Source organism: Colobus angolensis, unplaced genomic scaffold (assembly GCF_000951035.1).
Source record: "Colobus angolensis palliatus isolate OR3802 unplaced genomic scaffold, Cang.pa_1.0 Scaffold30, whole genome shotgun sequence".
Lineage (NCBI taxonomy): Eukaryota > Metazoa > Chordata > Mammalia > Primates > Cercopithecidae > Colobus > Colobus angolensis.
Genome location: NW_012116266.1, coordinates 12,020,928 through 12,034,665, shown reverse-complemented (window position 1 = coordinate 12,034,665; position 13,738 = coordinate 12,020,928). Strand labels below are relative to the sequence as shown.

General features: G+C 40.5%; 1 protein-coding gene and 1 pseudogene across 3 annotated transcripts in view; one reads left to right on the top strand and one right to left on the bottom strand.

Moving 5' to 3' along the window:
- Window positions 1-13,738, bottom strand: part of SF3B1 (splicing factor 3b, subunit 1, 155kDa) — a 66,320-nt gene that overhangs the window by 27,489 nt on the left and 25,093 nt on the right. Inside the window, exons 3-6 of one of the 3 annotated variants that reach the window (XM_011949988.1) lie at window positions 11,967-12,071; window positions 11,365-11,479; window positions 9,449-9,528; window positions 7,710-7,880 (exon numbers count right to left, since the gene is read on the bottom strand). In XM_011949988.1, the coding sequence (XP_011805378.1) occupies window positions 7,710-7,880; window positions 9,449-9,528; window positions 11,365-11,479; window positions 11,967-12,071 (471 nt within the window). Of the gene's footprint in view, window positions 1-7,709; window positions 7,881-9,382; window positions 9,529-9,734; window positions 9,891-11,364; window positions 11,480-11,966; window positions 12,072-13,738 lie in introns of those variants that run through there. The other 2 variants (XM_011949990.1, XM_011949989.1) reach the window with 2 other exon arrangements.
- Window positions 4,369-5,374, top strand: LOC105517443 (annotated as a pseudogene).

Sequence of the window (13,738 nt, the reverse complement as noted above, 5' to 3'; positions counted from 1 at the left end):
GGCGGGCACCTGTAGTCCCAGCTACTCCAGAGGCTGAGGCAGCAGAATGGCATAAACCCGAGAGGAGGAGCTTGCAGTGAGCTGAGATCCGGCCACTGCACTCTAGCCTGGGTGAGAGAGCCAGACTCCGTCTCACAAAAAAAATAAAAATAAAAATAAATAAAAAAATATTCTGGGTATGAATCTTTGATATGCTATTAACAGCTCTGTGACTTTGGAGGAAATCAATAAGGTTTCTCTGTCTAGATCTGTAATGGAAGGCTTTCAGCTCTAATTACATTAGTACTTCTCAAAGTGGGGCTTAGAGACACATATTTAGGGGAGAAGGAATTCATGCGTTCTAAGAAAATAGTCCTGTTGATGTTTTGTTCAATTGTGTGTGTTTAATTAATATAAGCATGCTTCAGATCACCTATGTAAATTTTTTTTTTTTTTTGAGACGGAGTCTCCCTCTGTCACCCAGGCTGGAGTGCCGTCGCACGATATCGGCTCACTGCAAGCTCCATCTCCTGGGTAATCCTGAGATCAGTTTGTATTTACAGTTACATGTGTACCAAATAATATTACCCTAGCTGAGGCTGGTAAGATTAATGAAAAAAGATGAGAGGTGGATTTTCATTTGTTTTTTGACAGAGGGTCTCACTCTGCCACCCAGGTTGAGTGCAGTGGCACAATCACGGCTCACTGCAGTCTCCACCTACCATGCTCAAGCGATCCTCCCATGTTAGTCTCCTGAGTAGCTGAGACTACATACAGGAGCACACCACCCCACCCGGTTAATTTCTTTTTCCTTGGAGAGATAAGCATCTTACTATGCTGCCCAGGCTGAGAGGTGGGTTTAAGTAACATCAAAGGTTCCACAGTAGTTCACAGAGTAACAGCTGGACAACTGACTGTATGTGACAGCAAAAGAATCTCCACCAATAAAGACAGTGTCATATCAAAGTAGCATAGAGTTGAGTGTAAAGAAAACAAAATTTGTACTTATATACTGCCTCATAAGTATTCCATAGGATGTGTAATGTACTTTATGTATTTGTTTTAAAGTTGGGAGCTCTTGGCTGAGTACGGTGGCTCACGCCCGTAATCCCAGCACTTTGGGAGGCCGAGGCGGGCAGCTCACAAGGTCAGGAGATCAAGACAATCCTGGCTAACACGGTGAAACTCCGTCTCTACTAAAAATACAAAAACATTAGCCGGGCATTGTGGAGGGCGCCTGTAGTTCCAGCTACTTGGGAGGCTGAGGCAGGAGAACTGCGTGAACCCAGGAGGCGGAGTTTGCAGTGAGCCGAGATCATGCCACTGCACTCCAGCGGGGGCAATAGAGTGAGATCCCGTCTCAAAAAGAAAAAAAAAAAAAATTGGGAAAGTTGGGAGCTCTTATAGACACAAGGGCTTTATCTACCTTTATGTTTGCAAATTTGCATAGTACCATTAAACAAGTTTAAGACTCAATAGTTTTTCCTTTAAAAAGATACTACTCAGGGCCAGGCATGGTGGTTCAAGCCTGTAATCCTAGCATTTTGGGAGGCCAGGCAGGCAGATCAATTGAGGCCAGGAGTTGAGACCAGCCTGGCCAACATGGCAAAAGCCCATCTCCACTAAAAATAAAAAATAAAAATAGCCGGGTGTGGTGGTGCGCACTTGTAATTCCAGCTACTCAGGAGGGTGAAGCACGAGAATTGCCTAAACCCAGGAGGCGGAGGCTGCAACGAGCCAAGATCGCGCCACTGCACTCCAGCCTGGGTGACAGAGTGAGACTCTGTCTCAAAAAAAAAAAAAAAAAGATATTACTGTTACTCAGGGTTGAAAAATTCTGGATTAGGTAAATAAAGCACACAAATCATTTAAAATCTCCATTCTGGCATCTGTCCCTCCTGCTGAATTATAAGGAAAGGTGGGAAATAAATTCTATTATCTAATTCCTACATTTATGACTAGAGTACAGTTGTATTAAATGAACAGAACAACAAAACAAAGTCTGAGTCTCTGAATTACTGACTTATTTATTTTTTATTTATTTATTTTGAGACAGAGCCTCACTCTGTCACCCAGGTCAGAGTGCAATGGCACAATCTCAGCTCCCTGCAACCTCTGCCTCCCAGGTTCAAGCGATTTTCCTGCCTCAGCCTCCTGAGTAGCAGGGATTACAGGTGCCTGCCACCACGCCTGGCTAATTTTTTGTATTTTTAGTAGAGACGGGGTTTTACCATGTTGGCCAGGCTGGTCTCAAACTCCCGACCTCAGGTGATCTGCCCACTTGGCCTCCCAAAGTGCTGGGATTACAGGCATGAGGCAGCACGCCTGGCCAAGTCTCTGTAGTCTCTATAAGAACGGTATCAGCATATCAGCTCTCACGCCAGGCGCAGTGGCTCACACCTGTAATCCCAACACTTTGAGAGGCTGAGGCGGGTGGGTCACCTGAAGTTGGGAGTTTGAGACCAGCCTGGCCAACATGGCAAAACCCCGTCTCTCCTAAAATTAGCCAGGTGTGGCGGCAGGCACCTATAATCCCAGCTACTTGGGAGGCTGAGGCAGGAGACTCGCTTGAACCCTGGAGGCGGAGGGTACACGGGGGCCGAAATCATGCCATTGCACTCTAGTCAGGGTGACAGAGTAAGACTCTGTCTCAAAAAAAAAAAAAGAAAGATATCAGCTCTTGTGTCTAGTTACGTGCATACAGTTAAACAATTACCAGGACAAACTTCTTTCTCTTTCTCAAACTTAGTACTGAATGTTATCCACAGAATTAAAGTTAGTAGTTACTTGGCTGGACATGGTGGCTCATAACTGTAATCCCAGCACTTTGGGAGGCCAAGGTGGGGGGAACACTTGAGGCCAGGGGTTCAGCACCAGCCTGGCCAACATGGAGAAACCCTGTCTCTACTAAAAACACAAAAATTAGCTGGGCCTGATGGCACATGCCTATAATCCCAGCTACTTGGGAGGCTGAGGCACAAGAGTCACTTGAGTCTGGGAGGCAGAGATTGCAATGAGATGAGGTTGCACCAATGCAAGACTCTGTCTCAAAAATTAAAACAGAGCAAGACTGTCTCAAAAATTAAAATTAAAATTAAAGCCAGTAGTTACTTACATTGAGCAGAACCATAACCCTCCTACATATCACTAAGCAAATGAGAAGTCCTCACCTTAAATTGTTTAGAAATTATGTATTAGGTTTTGTATATCCCAATTCTGGGTTTGGGGAAATACTGCATGATCTGATAGGTTTTTTCTTGATTTATAAGTTAAATCTATAGCAGTCCACGCTAGAGCTAATAGTGATTTAGACAAGGATGGTAGAGGCAGAGATCATGAAAAGTGGATAGCTCCTTAATATATTTAAAGCTGATGCCAAGAAAATGTATATGGGTAGGATATAGGATAAGAGAATAAGGAGTATAGGATAACTCCCTAAATGTTTTTTTGTTGTTGTTCTTGTTTTTGTTGTTTTTTTTTTAAGACACAGTCTCGCTCTGTTGCCAAGACCGGAGTGCAGTGGCGCGATCTCCGCTCACTGCAACCTCCACCTCCCAGGTTCAAGTGATTCTCCTGCCTCAGCCTCCAGAACAGCTGGGATTACAGGCACCCGCCAACACACCGGGCTAACTTTTTTATTTTTACTAGAGTAAAAACACACCATGCTGGCCAGGCTGGTCTCGAACTCCTGACCTCAAATAATTCACCCACCTTGGCCTCCCAAAGTGCTGGGATTACAGGCATGAGCCACTGCACCCAGTCCTAAATGTTTTGCTTGAGCCAAACAGACACGGGAAAGACCAGGGGAGCAGGATTGAGAAGAGATGTATGCGAAGAAAATCAGTAATTTTCTTTCAGAAATACTGATTTTTGAAATGCCCATTGAACAGCCAAATAAATATGTCAGGCTGAACAATCACACAAGTCTATGGAACAGAAGCAGAGGAAAGATTTATAAGTTTGCGAGCTATTTAATACAAATGGTATATAAAGACAAGAATGAGATCCTAGGGATCAAGCACTGATGGAAAAGAATCCAAAAAACTCAGCACTACTATAACACCCCAAAGTTCGGAGGTAAGAATGAGGATCCAGCAAACAAGACTAAGGAGTAGTGTAACCAGTGAGGAGATTTTGAGGGGAAGCAAGAAAGACTAAAACCCAGAGACTAAGAGAGAAAAGGGTATGAAGAAGTGTCAAATGTTCTTGATATGCTAAGTCATATGAGAAATGAAAATACACTTTTTAAATGTATCAATTAGGGGTCAAGTGACCTTGACAAGAGATTTTAGGTGGAGTAGACTAGAACTATGTAAGAAGACTAGAAACTACGTAAGACTAGAACTGACGGTCCTCAGCGGGTCTGGACGTGGCGGGTTGCTTTCCAAAATGGCACGCGCGTTGAGGGCTGCAGCCGCGAATGCCAGACTGGGGAAAAACCAGAAAGGAGAGCAAGTCCTGTAAAAACAACAGCTACTACTTCGGCCGAACTCCAGGCATGACCAGCTTTCTGTTGGGAACACTCAAAGGGTTTTTTTTCCAGACTCCAAGCTCCCATACCAACAGTAAGAGCTTCTTCCACATCATGGCCCTTGGATCAAGTGGCAGGTTCTGTGTGGAACCTTGGTCGACTCAATCATGTAGCCACAGCAGTGCCAGATTTGGAAAACGTGCAACATTTTACAAGAATATTCTGGGGGCCCCGGTAAGTGAAGCGGTCCCTCTTCCTGAACATGAAGTATCTGTTGTTTTTGTCAACCTGGGAAATACCAAGATGGAACTGCTTCATCCATTGGGATGTGACAGTCCAATTGCAGGCTTTCTGCAGAAAAACAAGGCTGGAGGAATGCATCACATCTGCATCGAGATGGGGAATAACATTTTGATGGCAATTTAATCGTGATTTTCATGTGTATCTTGATAACGTCAAAGGTGGATAATGTTAATGCAGCTGTGATGGATTTGACAAAAAAGATCTGCAGTCTAAGTGAAGAGGTCAAAATAGGAGCACATGGAAAACCAGTGATTTTTCTCCATCCTAAAGACTGTGGTGAGGGGCCGGGCGCGGTGGCTCATGCCTGTAATCCCAGCACTTTGGGAGGCCAAGGTGAGTGGATCACGAGGTCAGGAGATCGAGACCATCCTGGCTAACAGTGTGAAACCCTGTGTCTACTAAAAATACAAAAAATTAGCCGGGCATGGTGGCGAGCGCCTGTGGTCCCAGCTACTTGGGAGGCTGAGGCAGGAGAATGGCGTAAACCCGGGGGGAGGAGCTTGCAGTGAGCCGAGATCTCGCCACTGCACTCCAGCCTGGGCGACAAAGCAAGACTCCGTCTCAAAAAAAAAAAAAAAACCAGACTGTGGTGGAGTCCTTGTGGAAGTGGAGCAAGCTTGATTTGTATTTGCAAGCAACTAAATTAACTGACGTGAAAAAGCCTATCAAATACTATCAAAAGGTACTATGACATTGAGTCTTCGCTGCTTCCAACATGTAAAAGTTCACCATTAAAAACTGAATTACAGAAAGATTAAAATATATACATATATAAATCAATAAATATGTAATTATTTAGATTAACAAACATATTTGTTAATTTGAATCTGAAGATTAGGGAACATTATTAAAATCATATAGAAATAAATTATTCCTCTTCTACAATGGGGTAATTGAATGTAAAAAAAAAAAAAAGACTAGAACTATGTAAGCACAGAAAGCAAGTACAAACAACTCATTCAAAGCACTTGTGGCTCATGCCTGTAATCCCAGCACTTTGCAAGGCTGAGGCAGACAGACTGCTTAAGCCCAGGAGTTTGAGACCAGCCTGGACAACACAGTGAGACCCGTTTCTACAAAAAATAAAAAACTAGCCAGGCATGGTGGTACGTGTCTACAGTCCCATCTACTTGGGGGGTTGAGGTGGCAGGATCATTTGAGCCCAGGAGGTGGAGGCTGCAGTGAGCTATTATTGCGCCCCTGCACTCCAACCCTGGCAACAGAATGAGACCCTGCCTTAAGAAAAAAACAAAGAACAAAGCACTTTGTTCTAAAAAGATATAGAAACAGGATTGTCGCTGAATGAAGATGTGAATGAGGGTTAAGAGATGTTTTCTGCAGGATTTTTGTTGCTGTTGTTAAGACAAAGCATGGTAAAACATGTTTGCTGATGATGATAATCTAGTATGGAGAAAAAAATTAATGGTACATGATGAAAGTCTCCAAGAGGGGAAGGGAAATGGTACATAAGCAAAAAGAGTGGCTTTAATTCATTATTTATTTATTTTAAGACAAAGTCTCACTCTGTTGCCCAAGCTGGAGTACAGTAGCGTTAATCTCGGCTCACTACACCCTCCACCTCCCGGGTTCAAGCGATTCTCCTGCCTCACCCTCCCAAGTAGCTGGGACTACAGGCGCATGCCACCATGCCTGGCTAATTTTTTTGTATTTTTAGTAGAGCCAGGGCTGGTCTTGAACTCCTGACCTCATGATCCGCCTGCCTCAGCCTCTCAAAATGCTGGGATTACAGGCATGAGCCACCACACCTAGCCACTTTATTTTTCTAGCAATGATTAAATATTTTCAAGTGCTTTCTAAAAAATCCATTTTAAAGGCCTTTCTATTCAGGCTAATGACAAACACAATAAAGGCACATATGATAGTTTAACATAATTAGCTGCTTTTATGCAGCACTTATATCTTTTAGTCTGCAAGTATATTATTAAATGACAGAAAACATCTAGTATAACCATTTCTACAGAGCTAGGAAATACATTTATAAGAATGATTTTACAGACTCCATCATTTTGCTTTTTTGAGACAGGGTCTTACTCTGTCACCAGGCTGGAATGCAATGGCACGATCATAGCTCAATGCAACCTCTGCCTCCTAGGATCAAGGGATCCTCCTGTCTCAGTCCCCACCACTCCCCATACCCCAGTAGCTGGGACTACAGTCATGTGTCACTATGCGCAGCTAATTTTTTTTTTTTTTTTTTGTAAAGACAGGGTCTCCCTCTATGGCCCAAGCTGGTCTCAAACTCCTTGAGCTCAACCAATCCTTCCACCTGGGCCCCCAAAGTGCTGGGATTACAGCATGAGCCAATGCACTCCACCTCCAAAACAAATGTTTAAAGAAACAAAAAAGAAAGTAGGGGAGTAGGCTGGCCAAGGGAATAAAGTAGCATTGACTATTTGCTGCCTGTAGTGAGGGGCTTAAGTTATCTATCTAGAAGATAAGGAAGACCACTATATCACACTCAACCTCCACAATGTAACATACCTACAGGTCTGTATTTAATATTCTAAAAAGAACTTTCCTTACTCTATGACATGGGATAAATTGCATGCCCCTCAAAATGTGTATGTTGAACCCCCAGTGTGGCTGTATTTGGAGATTGGGTCTTTAAGGAGGTAAATTAAGGTCAAATGAGGTCATGAGGGTGGGGCCCTAATCTAACAGACTGATGTCCTCATAGGAAGACCAGGGACAACAGAGCTTGCTGGCATAGAGAAAGGCCATGTGAGGATACAGCAAGAGAGCCCTCAACAAATACCAACCCTGTTGGCACTCTCATCTTGGATTTCAAGCCTCCAAGAACTGCGAAAAAAATCAATGTCTGTCGTTTAAGGCACCCAGTCTGTGGTATCTTTTTATGGCAACCCAAGCAGACTAATACAGTCCGTAACAGAAAAAAAATTTTAAACAGTAATAACAAAAAACAAAAAGAAATTACCTCTGCCTGATCCCAACTTGATAATTTTTTGGGAGTGGCACCAGGAGTCTGATCAGCCGTTTGATCCCAACGCCGTTTTCGTTTTGATGGAGGCTGGGATGCTGCTGCTCCATTGACGACTTTTAGTTCTCCAGCTTTAGCTTTTTCTGCTAGCTGTTGCCTAATTTCTCGCTGAAAAAAAAAAACAGTGAGTGTTTACCTTTAAAATGCTTTCAATATATTTTTCTATCATTAGCACAATCATTTCCACTTCACATCCCATTTTGTACTTTGCTCATTCTCCTTTCTATGGTACTGGTGGTCTCCCTTCTATGCTAGCTGGTTCCACAGTCTATGTGTCTTTATTTCATTTTACTTAATGCCTGTCTTTCTAAACAAAAGATAATCAAGTTCAGAATTTGTAACATTGCACACTGTAGTTTATATATTGTAGGTGAAGTAAAATCTTCAGTCAACAATGGAGAACCATAATGCTTCCACTGAAAAATAGGGTTTTCTTCAAAACTAATATAAACAGCAATTAAGACTATGCAACAAGATAGAAAAATGGTAAAAGATAAAAATAGTAAAATTGTTTTATTTATACTGACAAATTATGTAAATATGCATAATTTAGTGGTAATGGATGCAAATTTAATTCACTCTATACTATTAAAATGGGGTTTTACTATCCCATTTAACTCATTCAACATATAAAATCTATTATATATTCATAATAGTAACGGAGGAGGCTGGGTACAGTGGCTCACACCTGTTATCCCAGCACTTTGGGAGGCTAAGGCGGGCAGGTCGCCTGAGGTCAGGAGTTCGAGACCAGCCTGGCCAACATAACGAAACCCCATCTCTACTAAAAAAAAACAAATACGAAAATTATCTGGGCATGGTGGCACACACCTGCAATCCCAGGAACTCGGGAGGCTGTGGCTGGAGAATCGCTTGGACCCGGAAGGCAGAGGTTGCAGTAAGCTGAAATTGCACCACTGCACTTCAGCCTGGGCAACAAAGCAAGACTCCACTCAAAAAACAAAAAAATAGGCGGTTACTAGACAAAATGGCATAATCTCTGTAGGCCAAAAGGAATTATTCAAAATTCTCCACTTACATCCAAACTGAAACTTATAGAATCTCACACTGAACTCTTTGACTTTTCCCTAACATACTGGGTTCAGATACACACCATCAACCTTCTCCGTACGGAAACAACCCCTGTAATGGCCAGCCACAGTGGCTCACATCAGTAATCCCAGCACTTTGGGAGGTCGAGGCAGGCAGATCACCTGAGGTCAGGAGTTCGAGACCAGCCTGGCCAAAATGGTGAAACCCCATCTCTACTAAAAATACAAAAATTAGCTAGGCGTGGTGACGCACACTTGTGTTCCCAGCTCCTTAGGAGGCTGAAGTGGGAGGATAACTTGAACCTGGGAAGCGCAGGTTGCAGTGAGACGAGATCATGCCACTGCACTCTAGCCTGGATGAGTGAGACTCTGTCTCAAAAAAAAAAATCCCCTGTAAGACACATACATACATATACAGCCAAGGAGCCCAGGACTAGAAAAGGATATAGAAATGATTTTGAAAGGTGGTATAATTTGGGGGTAAGATTGTTTCTCAGTTAATTTTTAATAATACTATTAAAATATTTGTGCAGCAAATAGCAAAAAAGAAATGTAACAGTCTCCCAATCGCAACTGTATTTACATTCTTTCATAACCATTAAAACAGGAGACAGGTTTACATACTTCTTCTTTAGTCAAGTGTTGTTCTCGCATTACATCCATGTAAGTCCTAGCATTCATTTTAGGATCAGGGGTCTTCCCTCCTGCAGAAAAGAACAGCAACAGGAAAAGAGTACAATAAATAAAAGATAATCAGGTTCAACTGATTTATCTGCCCTGCTCTAAATATTATGTTATTCCATAATCATTTAAATTATTTTTTGATGGAAAACTTTAATAATTATACATCTTACTTTTTATTGAGTTTGCTGATCAATTTAACCTGTTTGAACACAAACATCTACAGCAGTTTAAAACAAATATTTTAATGCATATAAAAACAAAATGACAGCACAGTTTAGAGTCTTCAGAAGTGATGGGTTCCTGGGTTGCTAATCCGGAATACGTACACTTTCGTGCCTTTGTCTCCATCAGCAGTTCTGACTTCAAGCAGCAGAATAGAAGCCTAGAAAATTATCTCTTTACCATTAGTAACACTTTGGAAAGATATTTATATTCAAAACATTACCTGTTGCAAGTTGTTAAAATCCTGACTACAAATAACTATGACTAGATAAGTTCTTCATACAGTGTTCTAAAACAATTGTAGTTTAGAAAATCTGATTTTAAAAATATACCTATAATCTTATTCTGATGTCACGTTACTAAAAAGGGCTTCATGCTTTAAGTTTTTTGACCCAGAAAACATATTTTTATTTCTTAGAAAGCATAAATTAAAACTGGAAACATATTACTTGAAATATATTACTTCTACCAGTTATTATGATGCACACAGAAGTAACATGGTGTACAAAGAGATGTGTCGGTCTCTTGGTTAAAGTTTCAGTATTTGCTTTTCAAACTTCAAAATATCTTACAGAAGCCCAAACAGTATATAACAAGATTCACAGAGGCACATTATGCTTTAGAAATGTGGTAACTAGCTATACAAGTGGTATAGCATCACAATTTAGGAAAATATAATAAAATTCTAAGACATTTCCTATGCTGAAGATCATGCCCAATTGGTAGTGTCATTCTTTCTGACACTAGCTCTGATAAGACTTCCTTTGGAATACTTTTTCACCATAATCTAGAGAGGATGTGTTGAACTGCACCCTTAAGAATGCAGACAGGACTGGCATATAGCAGTACTGCTGTAGGAAAGAAATTAAGGACAGTTAGTATGGGCCTGTGAATTCTGGCATACATGTTTAAATCAATTACAATTATGCAAGTAAAAAAAGAATATCCCTACTAATTCATGCAGGCTGAAAATCTAGTATGCAAACCTGCAGCAGAATCTAATTTTAAGAAACAGGCACCTAATTTTGATTGTGAAACTCACTCACCTGAGGAAAGCTTCCATCAGGCTCACTATGCCCCTTGTGCTGACTTGCACACTAAAATTAGCAAAACAGACTCCAACTATTAAAAATATCAAACTCTTTGTATACATACTTTTGTTTTAACTTTAAGTATGCTTAGAGCAAAGTAGGTGCCTTTACTAAGCTATATTTAGAGCACTATGGGGGGAGTTCTAGTGTGAGAAACAGTTTCTCAAGGGTAACAATCCTAAACATCTAGGATTTGGAATGAAAACTTTCAATAATTTGAAAGTATTTTGAGCAGAAAAACACATTTGTTCCAAGTATAGAAAGCGTACCCAAAACAAAAGTAAAAGTAAAACCTTTAACCCTTTGCGTTTCTATGGCATTGGCTCATTTTTTTCTTGTCCTTCTACCTGGAAAGAAAACTTGCATTATAAAGATGAAGAATATGGCATCTGTGACTTCAACCAAATCTATACAAATCTATAGTAGGGGGGATTTTTAAAAAGAAAAGCAAATTCAGAAGCATGCCAAAAAAAATCAAAGGGCTAAAGACAACTTAATACAAATAAATTTCTGAATACTTATAGAAAAGTGGGAAAGAATTACCATCTGCAAAAGGATCAAGACGCTCTGGGGAAATTATCATGGTCCGCCTATGCTTTTTGTATTCATCTTCCCGGTCTGCAATCTTCGGAGGTCGGTGCTCAGCAAATGGATCATACTGAAAAGAGGTACGTCTCACTTAATATTCACTTTATTAAAATAACAAAGCAGAATATCATAAACAAAAATCAGAACACTGTAAAGCACAAATGTTTAATACATGTCTACTAATATTCTGTACTGCTTCACAGATAAATGTTAATATAAAAAAATAAGGCATATGGAAACAAGGTAATATATATATATCCACATTTCCATAGTTCAATGCTTCACTACATGATTACAGCCAGGTGTGATGGCCTGTGTGTATAATCTCAACTACTTGGGAGGTTGAGACAGGAGGAATGCTTGAGCCCAGGAGTTTGGAATCAGCCTGAGCAAGACAGCAAGATCTTGTGTCAAAAAAAAAAAGATTACACCTTTACAAAATAAACTATTATTTATAATTCTCCTTAAAGCATCCTAAAATTTATGGGTTTCTATGGGAACTCAGACATTCACTTTTCTTTAGTTGAATAAACTATGCTATTAAAATAAAAGGTCACCTGCTCTGTTGACTGTGGTATATCATTAAGCAATGCCACAGGGGCATGATATCCTGGCTTCTTCTGACCGAGCAAACTCGTAGATGATGAATAGTCATCGTCATCCTGCAATGAAAACCCCCCAAAAAGCCATAAACAAAATGTCAGAACTTAAAAATTAGAAAGAATATGCAAAGATTCAACATGAAATCAAAAGATCTACTGACAGTGTGATGTCTAAGCCCTCCTCCATGAAACTTACAAACAAAATTGGTCTTCTTTCACTTCAAAAACCTATTAAATTCAATTCAGTAAAGTTATCTTTATTTTTAAAACGATTAAGCAAGGAGTATCTTCTATAGAAGTCAATTAAGATAAAGTAGGTAGGGACTAGAAAAACCTGAGCATTTAATTTTAATGTTTTTTCAATTTGATAACTACAGCTTATTTTAGAACTTTCTACTTCTAACTCATTTTTTAATACAATTTAACAACCATAGAAACAAATATTTAATTTTAAATGTATTTGCCCCTAGTAGTATGTTTAAACAGAACAATGTTATACTGTTACTTTTCTAGTATAAAAAGTACAACTGTTTGGGAGGTCAAGGTGGGAGAATGGCTTGAGTGTAGGAGTTTTGAGACTAGCCTAGGCAACAGAGACCCAGCTGGGCAAGGTGGCTCACATCTGTAATCCCAACACTTTGGGAGGCCAAGGCTGGGGACTGCTTGAGCCCAGGAGTTCAAGACCAGCCTGGGCAACATGGTGAAACTCTGTCTCTACCAAAAAAATACAAAAATTAGCCAGGTGTAGTGGTGTGTATATGTAGTCCCAGCTACTCAGGAGGCTGAGGTGGGAAAATTGCTTGAACTTGGGAGGCGAAGGTTGCATGGAGCCATGATCTGGCCACTGCCTTCAGCTTGGGCAACAGAGCAAGACTTTGTCTCCAAAAAACAAAACCACATACATAGTGAGATCTCATCTCTACTGTAATAAAAATAAATAAAAAATAACGCAACACGGGGTAATTCTCCAGATCGTAACACCTCACTTATTTTATTTAAAAATAAAGTGACAATTTCCCCCTCAGTTTCTGAAACATACAGCTATCACTTTCTTTTACCATTAGGGTATGAGACCCCCAAATAAAGTGCTACCACTGGCTTCTAGAAATCTGACCTTTTGGGACTTTAAATTTCTCTCAAGAAAAAAAAAGGAAGAGAGAGCCAACTATAAAGTAAAATGTGACTTGAATTTCTTTTAAATTTCTCTCAAGAAAAAAAGAGGGAAAGAGAGAGCCAACTATAAAGTAAAATGTGACTTGAATTTCTTAAAAATTACCAGTTTGGCACCACATGTTCTCACTCATAGGTGGGAACTGAACAATAAGAACACTTAGACACAGGATGGGTAACATCACACACCGAGGCCTGTCGTGGGGTGGGGTAGGGGGATGGGATAGCATTAGGAGATATACCTCATGTAAATGATGAGTTAATGGGTATAGCACACCAATATGGCACACGTATACATATGTAACAAACCTGCACGTTGGGCACATATACCCTAGAACTTATAGTTTAAAAAAAAAAAAAAGGAAGAAAGAAATATACATCACCTATCCAAAAATTTTAAAAAAATAAAAAATAACCAGTTTGGGCCAGGTGCAGTGGCTCATGCCTGTAATCACAGCACTCTGGGAGGCCAAGGCAGGCGGATCACGAGGTCAGGAGATCGAGACCATCCTGGCTAACACAGTGGAACCCTGTCTCTACTAAAAATACAAAAAATT